Source organism: Macrotis lagotis, chromosome 4, assembly GCF_037893015.1.
Source record: "Macrotis lagotis isolate mMagLag1 chromosome 4, bilby.v1.9.chrom.fasta, whole genome shotgun sequence".
NCBI lineage: Eukaryota > Metazoa > Chordata > Mammalia > Peramelemorphia > Peramelidae > Macrotis > Macrotis lagotis.
The window spans coordinates 74,772,857-74,787,777 of NC_133661.1; the positions used below are offsets into that span (position 1 = coordinate 74,772,857).

The following is a 14,921-nucleotide window of genomic DNA, read 5'->3' on the forward strand; positions in this document are numbered from 1 at the left end:
GAAGAAAGTGGTAGATTTAGGATTCCATTTCAGATCTCCTGACCTCAAGCATAGATATTTCCATTGTACTAAATCATTAAACTTTGATGAAAGTCGGACACAACAAATCCTAAAGTTCTCTGACAAGTTAGAACATTGGACTGAACCTAAAAAGATAAAATTAATAAGGATTAATAGTTTTGCCCCTAAGTACAAAAAAAATCAACTCAACAGGTAGCAGAAGCATAATACATATTAGCTCTGAAAAGGATTTAGGGTGGAGGAGGTGTAGCATATTGCAAGTTCAATATGAGACAGCATTACAAAATTCCACCCTCCCCACCTAAAACTATTATTTAACCAATTTGTTATTGTTGAGTTGGTAATCAATTGTGTCCAACTCTTTCCCCATTTGAGATTTTCTTGGTTTTCTTGGCAAAGATACTGGAAAGAGTTGACATTTACAAATGAAAAAAACTGAAGTAAACAGTGTTAAGTGACTTGTCCAGGGTCACACAGTTGTCTGAGGATAGATTTGAACTCAGAAAGATGAGTCTTCCTGATTCCAGGCTTGGAGCTCTCTTTACTGTGCTGTCATCTAAGAGAACTGAATGTGAAATCAGAAGACCAAGAGTCAAATCACTTTTTTTACTGGCAGAGGAATACTTTCTTCAGCATTAATTACTGACTCTTATGGTACCGTTAGTCATCTTGAAACCTCATAGCTACTGATTCCAAGAATACTTTGTAATTGTTTTTTTTTGGGGGGGTTGGTTTGGGGTTTTGGGGGGGGGTTAATTTTTTTGCAAGGCAATGGGGTTAAATGGCTTGCCCAAGGCCACACAGCTGGGTAATTATTAAGTGTCTGAGGCCAAATTTGAACTCAGGTACTCCTGACTCCAGGGCTCTATTCCCTGCGCCACCTAGCCACCCCCAACTTTGTAACTGTTAATGGTCATTCATGATGTCTACCTTAATGCCCTACAGTTTTATTTTTTACGAACTTGAAGTTGTTTAGCCTATTTTATTCTCTCCTAGTCTCAGATTTACCCCTGGTATGGCAAAGAGACTTCTCAGCTAGTTGCCTAACCACCTCTACTCTCAGAAGCATGGAACAACTGGTTTTCCAAAATGGTAGAGGGAAGGAAGTCTTCCACCTATAATTCTGTATCTGTTTGTCTAGGCTGTAGATAGAGAATCACAGAACAGCATGATTTTGTAGCTGGATGAATAGTCTTTCTCATACCCTTCTTTACCAGTTCTGTCACAGTTTAGAGGAGGTCACTGTTATTATTTTTTGCAAGGACTTGCCCAAGGTCACAAAGCTATATTAAGTGTCTGAGACTGGATTTGAACTCCTGAATCCAGGACTAATGCTCTATTCACTGCAACACCTATCTGCCCCTGTCCCCTTGCAGTCATTGTTAAGGAAAATCATTGAGTGGCAGCAGCGGGAGGTTGACTAAGCATGGTATGGTGGACTGTTGTGTTTAGACTCAGGATTCTTGTTCAATTCCCAGCTCTGTTACCAGTAAGACTTTAAGGAAATAATTTAATTTCTCTTGGCTTCAGGGTCTTAAATCTCTAAGATTAGTCAATTGAATTAAGAAAACTCCAAGGTTTCCTTCTAGTTTTGAAGCTATGATAATGATTCAATCCAGTTAAAAAAATTCCAAAAGACTCTGGAGTATGTTCTTCTCTACATCTAGCCACGTTAAATGAAGCATATAGAACATATAGAACAAGAATGTTCAGTCTTTTAGGTTTTCTAGGCTGCATTGCCCAATGGTAACCCCTCATGGGCCAGATTCAGAATTCAATACCCTATTGTGAATACAAGGCAAGCCACACCTTAATTAAGGAGCACAACAACAGATGCTAATAAGGCAGCTATGGCCCTCATGGACACCATTGGACATACTTGCCAAAGAGCATGAAGTTTTTCAGATTGAAATTTATTACATTTAATCTCCCCTTCTTATCCTTAGTACAATATGCCTGAAATCTGAGTTCCAACAGGTGAACCTTGGTTTTTACCATACTTATCTTGGATGCCGATTTCCACTTAGTGTCCCTTGACCTCTAGAGCTTGTATTTAACCTGGTAGAGGGCACATCAGGTCATACTTGGATGGAAATATCTTATCTGCAGTCTCCCTCTTCCCACCCAGATACACACCCCAAAACTAGGAAGGCATCAACCAGACCTGTGAAACCTGCTCTTCAGCAAGCCATGATGGATAATAAACTCAGCCCTGCCCCTTCTCTTTTATTCATTCTTTCTCCTGAGTTTTGTGTCTACCTCCCCTTTTAAAAGGGGGTTTCAACTTCTCTTTCCTTCTAGAAGTATAAAACCTTTTGGGGGTTTCCTAAAGCTTTTGTTTTAAAGCTATCAATACATATAGGCAGGGTAACATAATGGATAGTGAGCTGATCTTAAAGACCAAAAGATCTGGATTCAAGTCTTGTCTCTGACTTATGCTATACTTCCTGGGCAACTCGCTAAGATTATCAAATTGCTCATTTTAAATATTAAAGGGAATTTCCTAACCTGTAGTTCCCAAGGAAATCACAGGTGCAGTCCCTTTTTTTCCATTCCTTTCCTCTCCAATAAATAATAAATTCAGGGAAGACAATGGGGCTTTTGAAAACAAGTTAGAAGAAAATGTTATAATTTTAACACTTTTTTTGGCCAATTTGAAGGAGATGGAATTGATAACTCAGAATTTTGATATTCATCTTGCAGGTATTTTATCTAAGGAGAGCCTTCAAGGGGTCATTTTTTTCCTGCAAGTCAGGTTCTTTAAACTAAGTGCAATGGAATTTTACATTTTCTCTGCTTCTCAGTTTGTTGGATGACCCTAAGAATGTAGTCTTGTTTTCTGATCCCTCTCCATCCTCCAATGAGATCTTCACAGAAGCTTAGACTATTCTCAGACAGACTTTGTAGAAGTGAGACCCAAGGATGAAGGCTGAGGTTGCTAGGATAGCCTTGTGCCAGGGCTTGATGAAGGATAAAAAGGTTTGGAAAAACCACTCTGGTGAGTGGAAGAATGAGCTAAATAGGGAGATGCTAGGGCTCTTCTGAGATGTCATATAAATTTGTGGTGAATTCAATCAGCATGATTTTGTTGTTTTTCTTCAGCTTCATTCAGCAGAATATAAGGTAAAAACTTGAGGGATGGAGGAATCAGGTGAAGATGAAGAATAGGATTAGGGGGTCACAAGGCAGAAGGAGATGTGGAATAACAACAGATTATAATCTGATAAAAGAAATTTACAATCCATAAATATGGAAGGAAGTATCCTGGAAGTCTGTGTACAACTGCTACCAGAATCCTGATTAGATGATAAATGTGAATTGAATGAAGCTCGGAGAGATTATTGAATAATAGTAGTGGAGTCTGGAAATGCCAGAGAGGAGCAAGTATTATTATAATTCCTCTCAACCAAAGCATCTGGAGGGATAGGAACAAAAATGCAACTAATGCTAGAAGGGATTCCTTTCTTCCTATTTTTGTAAAATCATAACAATTATCTATCATGTTTTCTTTTGAAACCTTACCCATTTTGAAAGATCTTGAGAATCATTAGTCCCTGAATGAAAACCTTTAAAATTATCACTGCAAGAATGGAATTCTTAAAATCTGTTTTACTCTTAATCCATCTCCCTCACCTTCATAGAAAAATGTAAAGCAAAACAAAATTCTTGTAACAATCAAAGAAATTTCCATACTGGTTATGTCCCAAAACCATGTCTTTTGATGCTATCAACCACAAGAACTGAGTCACATACTTCATTATCATCCTCTTTGTCTTATGACCCCAAATTTATACTAAACTCCCCTAGAATATTGTGTATCTTTCATCATTTATGCCTTTCCAAACCTCAGGCTTGGATTACATTTACTTCTAAATGCAGTGGAGAATATCACACAACTTTACTCACAAACTATTGCCAATTTACATTACTGTATGTTAATTAAGTCTGTATACTACAGCAGGAAATATTTTTACTCTTCCCTATCTTATCTCTATTTCAAAACCCCATCCCCCAAATCTTCTTTCCCCAAACCATTTATGCTAGTTCTTTCACCTAGCTCTTTCAGCTGAGGGTCTTTGCTCATACTTGACCAAAAACATTGAGGCCATCAGACATCATGAAAACCTTCCTTTATCCAATCTTCTCTTTTTTAAATTATTTGGAGGGGGGGGGCAAGGCAATGAGGTTAAGTGACTTGCCCAAGGTCACACAGCTAGGTAATTATTAAGTGTCTGAGGCTGGATTTGAACTCAGGTCCTCCTGACTAGGGCCAGTGCTCTATCTTCTGTGCCACCTAGCTGCACCCCCAGTCTTACTTCTGAGATTTCCTTAACAATTGTTACCCCCACACATGCCCAGACACCCACTTTCCTCTTGGTTTCCCGGTTGTGAGGAAGCATTAGCCTAATCTTTGGCCCTAGAGGAATAATACCATTTTAAGAATGTTGCTCCCCAACAGAGTAATTCAGAAATACAGATAGGCAGGACAGCTTTGAAAGAAAAGTTTTAATTTATTATATACATGGGGAAAAGCAAGTTGTAGATAAGAAGATTCAGTATTTCACTTGTAATTCTCAGTTTAATATGTGTATAAAGATGTTCTTTTTTTGTGTTTAAGTTTAGAAACAAATATTCTTTTGAGGGGTTTTTTTGTTTATTTTTTTTTGTTTATTTTATTTTATTTTAGGTTTTTGCAAGGCAATGGGGTTAAGTGGCTTGCCCAAGGCCACACAGCTAGGTAATTATTAAGTGTCTGAGGTAAGATTTGAACTCAGGTACTCCTGATTCCAGGGCTGGTGCTCTATCCACTGTACCACCTACATGCCCCCAAATATTAAATTTTTAATAAAGCATAATAGAGACTTCAGCAGAAATAAGAAATGTGAAAGTATAAGGGGAAAGAAATCTTTATAATGCACTAAACCACAGCTTTCTTTGGTTTTGTTCTTTTGGGGAAGGGTAGACCAGGGGAAATTCAAATTTCTCATCTAAAGTGCCAACCCCAGAAAACTTAATATTTATATATATTCTTTTTCTTTCATTTATTTGGGTTACAGATCTTGTAATTAATGTTGTATCAAAGGATGTGCAAAGTTTTATAGTCCTTTAGGCATAGTTTCAAATTGTTTTCTAGAATGGGTGAACCAGTTCATAGTTCCACCAAAATTGTATTACAGTATCTATTCTCCCATATTCTACCTACATCTTCTCCAGTTATTTTTTTCTGTCATGGCCATCATTTTTTTCCCTAAAAACTGCCCATTCATACCCTTTGATCTTTTATATATAAGGAAATGGCTCTTGGTTGTTTGGGGTTTAGTTTTTTTTTTTCATAAATTTGACATATATGTGTGAATCGATCTTTATAAAAGGAATTTGCTGTAAAAAGTTCCCCTTCCCAGTTTCACTTTTCCCTACAACATAAAAGTCTCTATCCACATAAATAGGTATAAAAAATAGACTTCTTAAAACAATCTTGGGATTTTTTAAATTTGTAATTCTCTAACTATTAATGATTTAGAGGATTTTTTTATATGATTAGTTTTTTTGGTTTGATTTGCTAATGTGCTAAGTCCACCTTTCTTTACTTTTTCCCCCATTGATCTCAATATCCCTTTGATATTGACATTTGTTTTTCAGGGAGGACTAGCACCAATGGTGTGAGGGCTTGCTGAACATTTTTCAGGACAAATCAAACTCGTTTTTTTGTTTGTTTTTTTTTTTTGAGGGAAAGGAGGGTTTGCAAGACATTGGGGTTAGGTGACCTGCCCAAGTTCACACAGCTAGGAAATTAGGTGTCTGAGCTTGGTTTTGAACTCAGGTCCTCCTGACTCCAGGGCCAGTGCTCTTTCCACTGCACCTTACTACCTAGCTATCCCTGACATTTCTTTATGCAAATGAATTTTGTCATTTTTTTTCCTAGTTCTGTAAAATAATTCTGTTGTAATTTGATTGGTTTGGCATTGTATAAGTAAATTAATCTAGATAATTTTTTATATTGACTCAGTCTACATATGAACAAGTAAATATTTATCCAATCATTTAAATATCTCTTTATTTCTGATCAACATCATCTTTGAATACTCAAGACCAATAGAGGACTACAGAAGCAAAAAAAGAGTGAAAAACAGGGTTTTTTTAAATGTTAATTTAATCTGAAACTTCCCCGTTTCCATCCTTTCCATCTCTTCCTTTTTCCTCCTAGGGCCCAGACACCAATGGATATCTTACTGGTCGGAACAATGCCAATGGAGTAGACCTAAACCGAAACTTTCCAGATCTTAACACCTACATGTACTACAATGAGAAGAGTGGTGGGGCCAATCATCACATACCCCTTCCAGACAACTGGAGAAGTCAGGTACCAATATGAAATGATTATGCACAAAAAAAACTTGGGCAGATAAGAATAATATCTTTTCCCATCTAGCTTTTTTCTAACTCAATTCAGCAAATATTTAGTAAGTATTAACACAAGTATATTGATAGGCTCCTGAGGATAATGTCTTTGTTTATTCTTTTGGTATCCTTCAGATATGCTGTAGTACCCCACATTTAGTAATGGATAGGGATAGGAAATAGAGCGAAGAAACTCTTTACCAAGGCAGGTTGATCCTCTTTCCTGCAATTTACAGATCTGACTAGAATATGAATATGATGAGTGTTGTGTCTTGCCCAGGATCACACAATCAGTTTATATTAGATTTATGTCTGTGTTTCCCTAGCTTTTAACTCAGAATTCCACATTTAGTGTGACTTCATAAATATTTTGTAATGATGGTGATGATGATACTAATAATAATGATAGTTATCCAGAATTCTCTAGACAACACCCTCTCACATTTAGTTATCTGTGAACATGTATCCCTTAATAGAATATAAGCTACTGGAAAACATGAACTATTTCCCTTTTGCCAAGTGCATTCCCAGTTCAAAGCTTGACACCATTAATTGATTAATAAATTCTTATACATTAGCCATAGTTCAGATTTGGTTGAGACAGTACATGACTTATTCCTTCAATCTTTGCAACTGTTCAAATCAGTTAGTCAACAAGCCTGAAAATTATTCAGCAGTAAAGACTGGAGAGGGATAAAGACATTTTTGGTCTGGGTCTTCTTAAATTGGATGTTTTGGGAGGAAACCATTCAATCAGAAAGTGAGACCTCAAGGAAGGAGAGACGTCTCCTGTCTCTCCCAATTCTAATGTGAGAAGTAGTCTAGGGTGGAGTGAATTTCCATGTTTTTATGATGAAAAAAAGTCCTGTAGAGATGGGTCTGCAGAGCAGCCTAGAGAGAGAGAGAGAGAAAAAGATGGATATTCACATATGCCTTCCCTCACTTCGGTTTCATTCTGCTTGTCTAATTAAAGGTTTGGAGACTGAAAAAGCAGAAAGCAGAGAGGGAGTCGTCTTTTCTTCTCCCTTCTTGACCCCTTATTAGGATGGGGAATCTTTAAATTCCTATTTGTGAGTTTTGTATTTACAAATATAGCTAATGAATACTTTGACCCTCCAGTGTCCCCTTGGGTCCCTGCTAACTCTTTACCTCCATATAGGTGGAACCAGAGACTGAGGCTGTTATACATTGGTTGGAATCCATCAACTTTGTTCTTTCTGCCAATCTTCACGGAGGTGCAGTTGTAGCTAATTACCCATATGACAAGTCCCGTGAGCATCGGGTTCGGGGTTTCCGTCGCACTGCCAATACTCCCACTCCAGATGATAAACTTTTCAGAAAGGTAAGCAAGAAAAACTTAAGTGAAGTTGCCTGACAGAAAGTGTGGCATTTAAAGAATGTGAAGCCCAAAAGGTGGGAGCAACAAACCAAATCAAGAAATTTTTGCTGAGATTCTAAGCTAGAAAATAACTATATAAAATGCTGTAGAGCAGGGATGGGGAAACTTTTCTGCTTGGTGTCATTGGATATTTATAACATCATTCATGGAGCTTTATTTGGTTAGACACTCAATTTACCACTAAAAAGCTCCAAGATTTATTGAATTTCAGGTCCTGCCAGCAGTTACCTTGGCAGTGTCGGACCAAATGATATTAAGAGGCTGGATGTTCTCTACTCCTTCTGTAGAGGACACAAAGAATTCTTTTCCTGTAGAAGATAACATGGTCGGGGGTGGGGGGATAAAATGGCTCTGAAGTCAAAGGATCTAGTTTCAAATACTACTTCTAATATTTGCTTCCTATGTGACCTTGGTGACTTCACCTCCATGAATGAACAGAGTGTTGGACTGAATGGTCTCTGAGATCCTCCCAGCTCTGGATCTGTGAACTTCTAATATTTCCAAAAGCTTTCAATAGTTCATAAAGGAAACAAAAATTTATCCACAAAAACGTCAAATAGCATATAATGTCAGAAGCCCTAACTTTGAATCTTGCCTTAGATACTTACCAGCTGTGTTCCCCTAGACAAGTCAGTTAATCTCTCTTGGCTTCAGTTTCCTCATCTGTCAAATAAAGATAATAATAATAATATAAGATATAAGGGTCTGTGTTCTATTCCCTGGGCCCCACCTAGTTGACCCTTTACTAGTTTTTTTAAGATATAAAATGACATTGTATGCTGAGCTACAGCAAGACTGCATGTACAGTCATTTAGTAGTTGAGTCAAGAAACATGTCAACATATTTGATTACCCAATGAAGTGTTTAACTGAATAAGAATTAAAAATAAGGGGAGTTTATATTAGGTGAGGATAGTTAGGAAGATTTTCCAGATGAGTTTGATGCCAGAGCTGTAAGACTGGATAGGTATATCAGAGAATACCTGGAAGATGCATCACACACATCTACTTTGTCTCAAATTATTAGTCATAAATTCCCATTAAGATCATAGATGTGATGTATTTGATTATAATTATCTGTTAAGAAATTTATGGCTTGCATGTATTGAGGAATATTTTGCTTTCCTTTTGAGCTGCTCTAATGGACAGGATACCTCCTACAACTCTCCATAGGATAAAAGAATCATTGATTTAGAACTTTAGGTCATCTCGTTCAACCCCCTCATTTCACAGATGAGGAAACTGAGAACTGGAGAAGTTAAGTGACTTAGCTGAGGCCACACAGGGAACCAAAATGGAATTTACATAAAGTCCTCTGACTCTAGACCTTCCAGTTAAAATACACTTTGGATCTGTAAACTGGATGGAGTAAGTACTCAATCATTTGTTCATGTAATCCTTGCCTTCTCATCCAGAGAGTATCTAGCCAATGCTTTGGATGCCTTCCTTTGAAGTCTTTTAAGATTCCTTGAATAACTCTACAAAACTTGGTCTGTATATCTCTTATCACATCCTCTCTTCATATAACCAGTGTACATTTTTTATTTTTATAGCCTTCTATGCTATTTTTTTTACTGCAAATCATTCTTTTTAAAAAATTTTTCCCATTTAGTAGTTTTATTCCTAATTATATACAAAGATTTTTCAACATTCATTTTTTTAAGATTTTCTCCAAAGTTTTCTCCTTCCCTCCCCACTCCCCAAGACAACTGGCAATATGATCTAGGTTATGCATGTAGACTCATGTTAATCATATTTCCACGTTAGTCATGTTGTGGAAGAAGAACCAGAACAAAAGAGAAAAACCACAAAAAAAGGAAAAAGCAAAGTGAAAAAGTAGTATTGTTTGGATCTGCCTTCAGACTTTATAGTTCCTTCTCTGAATGTGGTTAGTATTTTCCATTATGAGTCTTAAAATTAATTGTCTTGGATTATTTTATTGCTGAGGATAGCTAAGTCTGTCATAGTTGATTATCCTACAGTGTTACTGTTAAATGTGTAGAATATTCCCCTGATTCTGCTTACTCCACTCAGCATTAGTTCATGTAAGTCCAGGTTTTTCTGAAATGCTCATTTCTTATACCAAAATAGTATTCCATTACATTCAAATACCACAGCTTGTTTAAGCATTCCCCAATGAATAGGCATCCCCTCAATTTCCAATTTTTTGCCACTACAAAAAGAGCTGCTATAAATATTTTTGTACGTGGAGGTCCTTTTCCCCTTTTTATGACCTCTTTTAGTATTGTTGAATCAAAGAGAACACACAGTTTTACAAACCTTTAGGCATGGTTCCACATTGCTCTCCAGAACAGTTAGATCAGATCACAACTTCACCCTACAATGCATTTGTGGTCCAATTTTCCACCATCTTTTCCAACATTTACATTTTTCTTTTCTGTCATATTAGTTAATGTGATAGGTGTGATATAATACCTCAGAGTTTTAATTTAATTTAATCACAATAGTGATTTAGAGAAATTTTTCATGTAACTTGTTAGCTTTAATTTCTTCATCTGAAAATTGTATTCATTTCCTTTAACCACTTATCAATGAGGAATGAGCAAGACATTCTTGATAATTATACATCCACCATGCATCTATCTACTGTTTCTTTATACTGTCCTTTGAGGAACAATCTGATTAAAGTATTTCACCAGTGTAATTTTAATGTGAATACTTTGAGAGGTGGAGATTCCCCTTCATTGGAGTCCTTAAGGTAAAGGTCAGTTTAAAGGTCATGTTATGTTATAGTGGAAATTCTTTCCAGATTCAAGCTTTTGAAGGTCCTTCCAGTTCTCATTCTGTGTATACAATTGCCAATCAAATATCATCTCAACTATAATCATCCTCATCAGAATCATATAAAAACAAAATGATACACCAATGTTGAATTTCCATTAAGCAACATCAAAGACAAGCTTTGGAGATATTGGTAATACCTTCAGGTTGGATCATTTCTCTTCAGTTGTGGCCTAATTCGGATGGATAGTGGCTTAAAAATATAAGATAAAATGATATTTCAAAAAATATCTCAGAATTTCCTCATTCAATGGTCAAAATGGCCTATGTTAAAGGTTCATTCTGATGATGACATTTCCTTTGCTTTGAGAACCTATGGCATGCTCATTTGAATATTTTCAGTTGTTTCAAGTTTTTGTCCTTGGATTTGGTTTCAATATGAGACAATTCAAGGTCTAGGTTCTCAACTGTGGTCCTTATGGCAGGTTTCAGTCCCTTTCTCCCTCCCTCACTTCAAGAATGACTGAAGTTGTTTCAAGTATCTCTGGGTCTAGCCTCTCAAGGACATCATCACTTGAAACCAGTGTTCTCACTTAAATGTCTAAGCATCCACAAGTATTTTTTAATGGTTTCATTACTTCATATTTACATCCCTGTGTTATTGGGAGTATTTTTTATTCCATAAGTAACTGCCAAATCAGAGTATGGCCAAAACTGAAAGGTAATTATCTGGAATAGCAGGAGGCAGAGGAAAGGTCTATAAATTGCCCAGAGGTTAGGGTCCCAGACAGGGATAGATGGATTTTAGTCAGTCAGTAAACTTCTATGAAGTGCCAACAATTGTGTTAAGTTCTTAGGAATACAAATTTTTTAAAAGAGATAGTTTCTTCCCTCGGGGAGCTTATAATCTAATGGAGAAAGACTAGCACCTCTGCTAAAAGAGAGAAGGCAAAGAAAGTACCTTTCTAATGGAGAAGACTCTTGTTCTGGTTCTTCTTAACAAGAAGACGAATGTGGAAATATGATTAACATGGTTCTACATGTATAAACTATAGGAAGAGACAGCTGCACTTAGAGGTTTGGGAAAGAGCCTTCTGCCCTTCAGTCAGAAGGAGGGACTCCAAGGGCAGAGTTACTGATGAGGTGTGAGTTCCAGAGGTGATCTTACAGAATAGAGAGGTTTATGGGGCATGATGAAGAAATCTATAGAGGTAGAAAATACATACATATATATATATATATATATATATATATATGTGTGTGTGTATGTATATATATATATATGTATATATATACATATATATATATATATGGGAATGTAGGTGTATGGATGTGTAAACATGTAATAGATATTTATGTGTAACTATGGTGCAAACATTGTACTAATAAGTCATACTAAAGGCTAAATTGTAATTGTAATGCGCCTACCAGTTTCTGCCACAGACAGCTCCATGAATTTAGACATGTGACTTAACCTTTCTTTTTCTAAGTTTAAGAAACCTCAAATCAGAATTATTTTGTATTTATTCCAAGATAAGCATATTACAGAACAAAAGCCTTCTCTGATACTATACTTTTCTGCCCTTTCCTAGGGAGAGCCACAAATCCCCTGGAGGCATAAGACTGTTTGATTGTCTTTAACCACAAGATAAGCTTACTCAAGTTAGTTGATTAGGTTTGGTCTGGAAGGTCTCAGTGAGAAGTGTGGCATCAGCTATTTGGCCAGGAGGCTGCTTCAGCCTGCCTGAGAAGGAATAGCTGAGATCTATTCATTCAGCCTCACCCCTAGGCTATTAAAAACATGGATCAATTAAATTGCTTTAAAGGGCAAGACCTTCCTCCACCCTTATGTCTTTGTTTCCATATCCAGGAGGTCATTCTCTAGCCCAATTTGAATTCTAGGCTGTTCCTTACAGGAATGATATGTCATCTTCCAGTTTAGAGATGGATGGACTTATTCTTATGTGTCAAATCTCATTTTTTTCTAATTCACTGACTCACCCTCTCCTTTGCTTGGGTGTTTGTTCAGGATTCTGATACTTTGGGGTTTCCCCCACAATTCCCAATTAGTTCTAATGAGGTTTTTTTTTTTTTAATTAAGCCCCTATTGTGAGCAGAGAGGGTATCTGGTGAAGTGGAGTCAGGAAGAATTGTGTTCAAATCTGGCCTCAGACTCTTAGTAGCTTTGTGACTCTAGGGAAGTCACTTAACCCCATTTGCTTCAGTTCTTCATCTATCAAATGGAAACACATTGGAGAAAAAATGGCAAGCTACCTCTGGTATCTTTGCCAAGAAAACCCCATAGACAAAAGGCAAGTAATGGGGAGAAAGGTCAGGCAGAAAATTAGGAAGTGAAAATGATAGAGAACCATGAGAGAGTAATAGCTCTGAAGTTAAGACTAAGAATATGAGGGGGTGACCAAAAGTGTCAAAAGCTTCAGAAAGCAAGAGAAATTTTTTTTTTTATTTTTGCAAGGCAATAGGGTTAAGTGACTAAGCCCAAGGTCACACAGCTATTAAGTGTCTGAGGTTGAATTTGAACTCAGGTCCTATAGACTCTGGGACTGGTACTCTTATCTATTCTACTACCTAGCTGCACAAGAGAAATTTTTAAAAGGCCTTTTTTTTAAAGGCTATTTATTAGATTTGGTGACAAAGTCATGGGTGGCATTAGAAACTCAGTTCTCAATTGGGATTTATTCAATTCTTCTCCCCACATAATGTAGTCAGTTGCTAGATCTTACTGTTTCCATTTCCTCAACATATCTGTTACACTTCCTCTCTATATGTACAGTGATTCTAGTTCAAGCTCTCATCATCGCCTGCCTTTATTATTGTAGTAACTTGGTCTCCTGGGTTCATCTGTCCTCCAAAGTCACCAAAATGATTTTCCTAAAGAACAGATCTGACCATCTCTCTCCTACTCAAGGAAGTCTAGTGGCTTCCTATTTACCTCTATGATTGAACACTTTCAAAGTCTCTTTTGAAATGCAGGGGTCCAGCCTCCACAGGGTCCTTGGAACCTGACAGGAGGGATAGAGTCGGGGGAAATGAATTGAGTCAACACAAGGGTAAAGGGAGGAGCAGGTTGACTGACTGTAAGCTGCTTGGATTTATTTTTATAGTCTCAGAATCATGTATGTCTCAAGCAAGCTAAGATCATTTCCTTGGTCAATTTTCATCATCAATCATATAGTTCATATGGTTACAAGTTTTAATCATGTGATTACAAGTTTAATTAATAATCATATAGTTAATTTATTTCTTATCCCTACTCAGACCATGATGACCTCAACCTGTCTGTTACCTTATTTATTACTATATTGTATAATTGTTAATTCATTTAAAGTTATTAAGCAGTTCTTTTAATGGAAAGATTTTATATTTTTTTGTAAGTATTATGTTTTTTGATACACTTACTTAACAATCTATAGTGAGGGTCTTAATGCTTGTCCACCCATCCATTAACTCTTTTTTTTTTTTTTTTTTGCAAGGCAAACAGGGTTAAGTGGCTTGCCCAAGGCAACACACCTAGGTAATTATTAAGTGTCTGAGACCAAATTTGAACCTGGGTACTCCTGACTCCAAGGCCAGTGCTTTATCCACTACACCACCTAGCCGCCCCTCATCCATTAACTCTTACAGGCCTTGTTGGTAGAAACCACAGTTTCTGTGACTTTTTTATTCTTTCCCATGAAACTAAGGCTGCTGGAGTTCACATATTGGTCACCTGTACTATTTTCTCACCATCTTTTTCATATATTCCTGTGTATGGTAAGGGGGGAAAATCTATTAATTTCCCTGGAATTCTATCTGACCCATCTTGTATCTGTTTTCCCTGTATATATATTCTGACATCTCCTTGGAATTTCCAGTGTTGGGTTTTCCAGAGATTTCATAATGTTGAAGCCTTTTGTATGCCTCAGGGAGAGGCAGTCCTTTTAAATTTGGACAGAGTTTACAATCTGTTTTATTCAAGGAATTTTTCTGAAATCCTTCCTTTATAGTCATTCCACTATTAGGGTGAGTAAATATTGCAATCAATAATAAACCTATAAATATTGGTATGCATGAAATCCATATATATATATACACACACATATTGAAGAAGGAAATGTTCCATCAGGCAGTGTGACTTCCTTGAGTCTTCTTGCTGTGACTGTGTCAAACAGCTTAGAGACCCTGGCTCCCAACATTGAAAACTTTGGAATTGAGGGGCAACTCATGGCATAGTGGATAGAGCACAGGCCCTGGACTCAGGAGGACCCGAGTTCAAGTTCGGTCTCAGACACTTAATAATTACCTAGCTGTTTGACCTTGGGCAAGTCACTTAATCTATTGCCTTGCAAAAAAAATCCAAC

General features: G+C 36.9%; 1 protein-coding gene across 1 annotated transcript in view; it reads left to right on the forward strand.

The window, feature by feature from the left end:
- CPN1 (carboxypeptidase N subunit 1) overlaps window positions 1-14,921 on the forward strand; it is a 62,382-nt gene that overhangs the window by 32,470 nt on the left and 14,991 nt on the right. Inside the window, exons 3-4 of the mRNA XM_074233165.1 lie at window positions 6,227-6,382; window positions 7,580-7,762. Coding sequence (XP_074089266.1) covers window positions 6,227-6,382; window positions 7,580-7,762 — 339 coding nt within the window. The remainder of the gene's footprint in view (window positions 1-6,226; window positions 6,383-7,579; window positions 7,763-14,921) is intronic.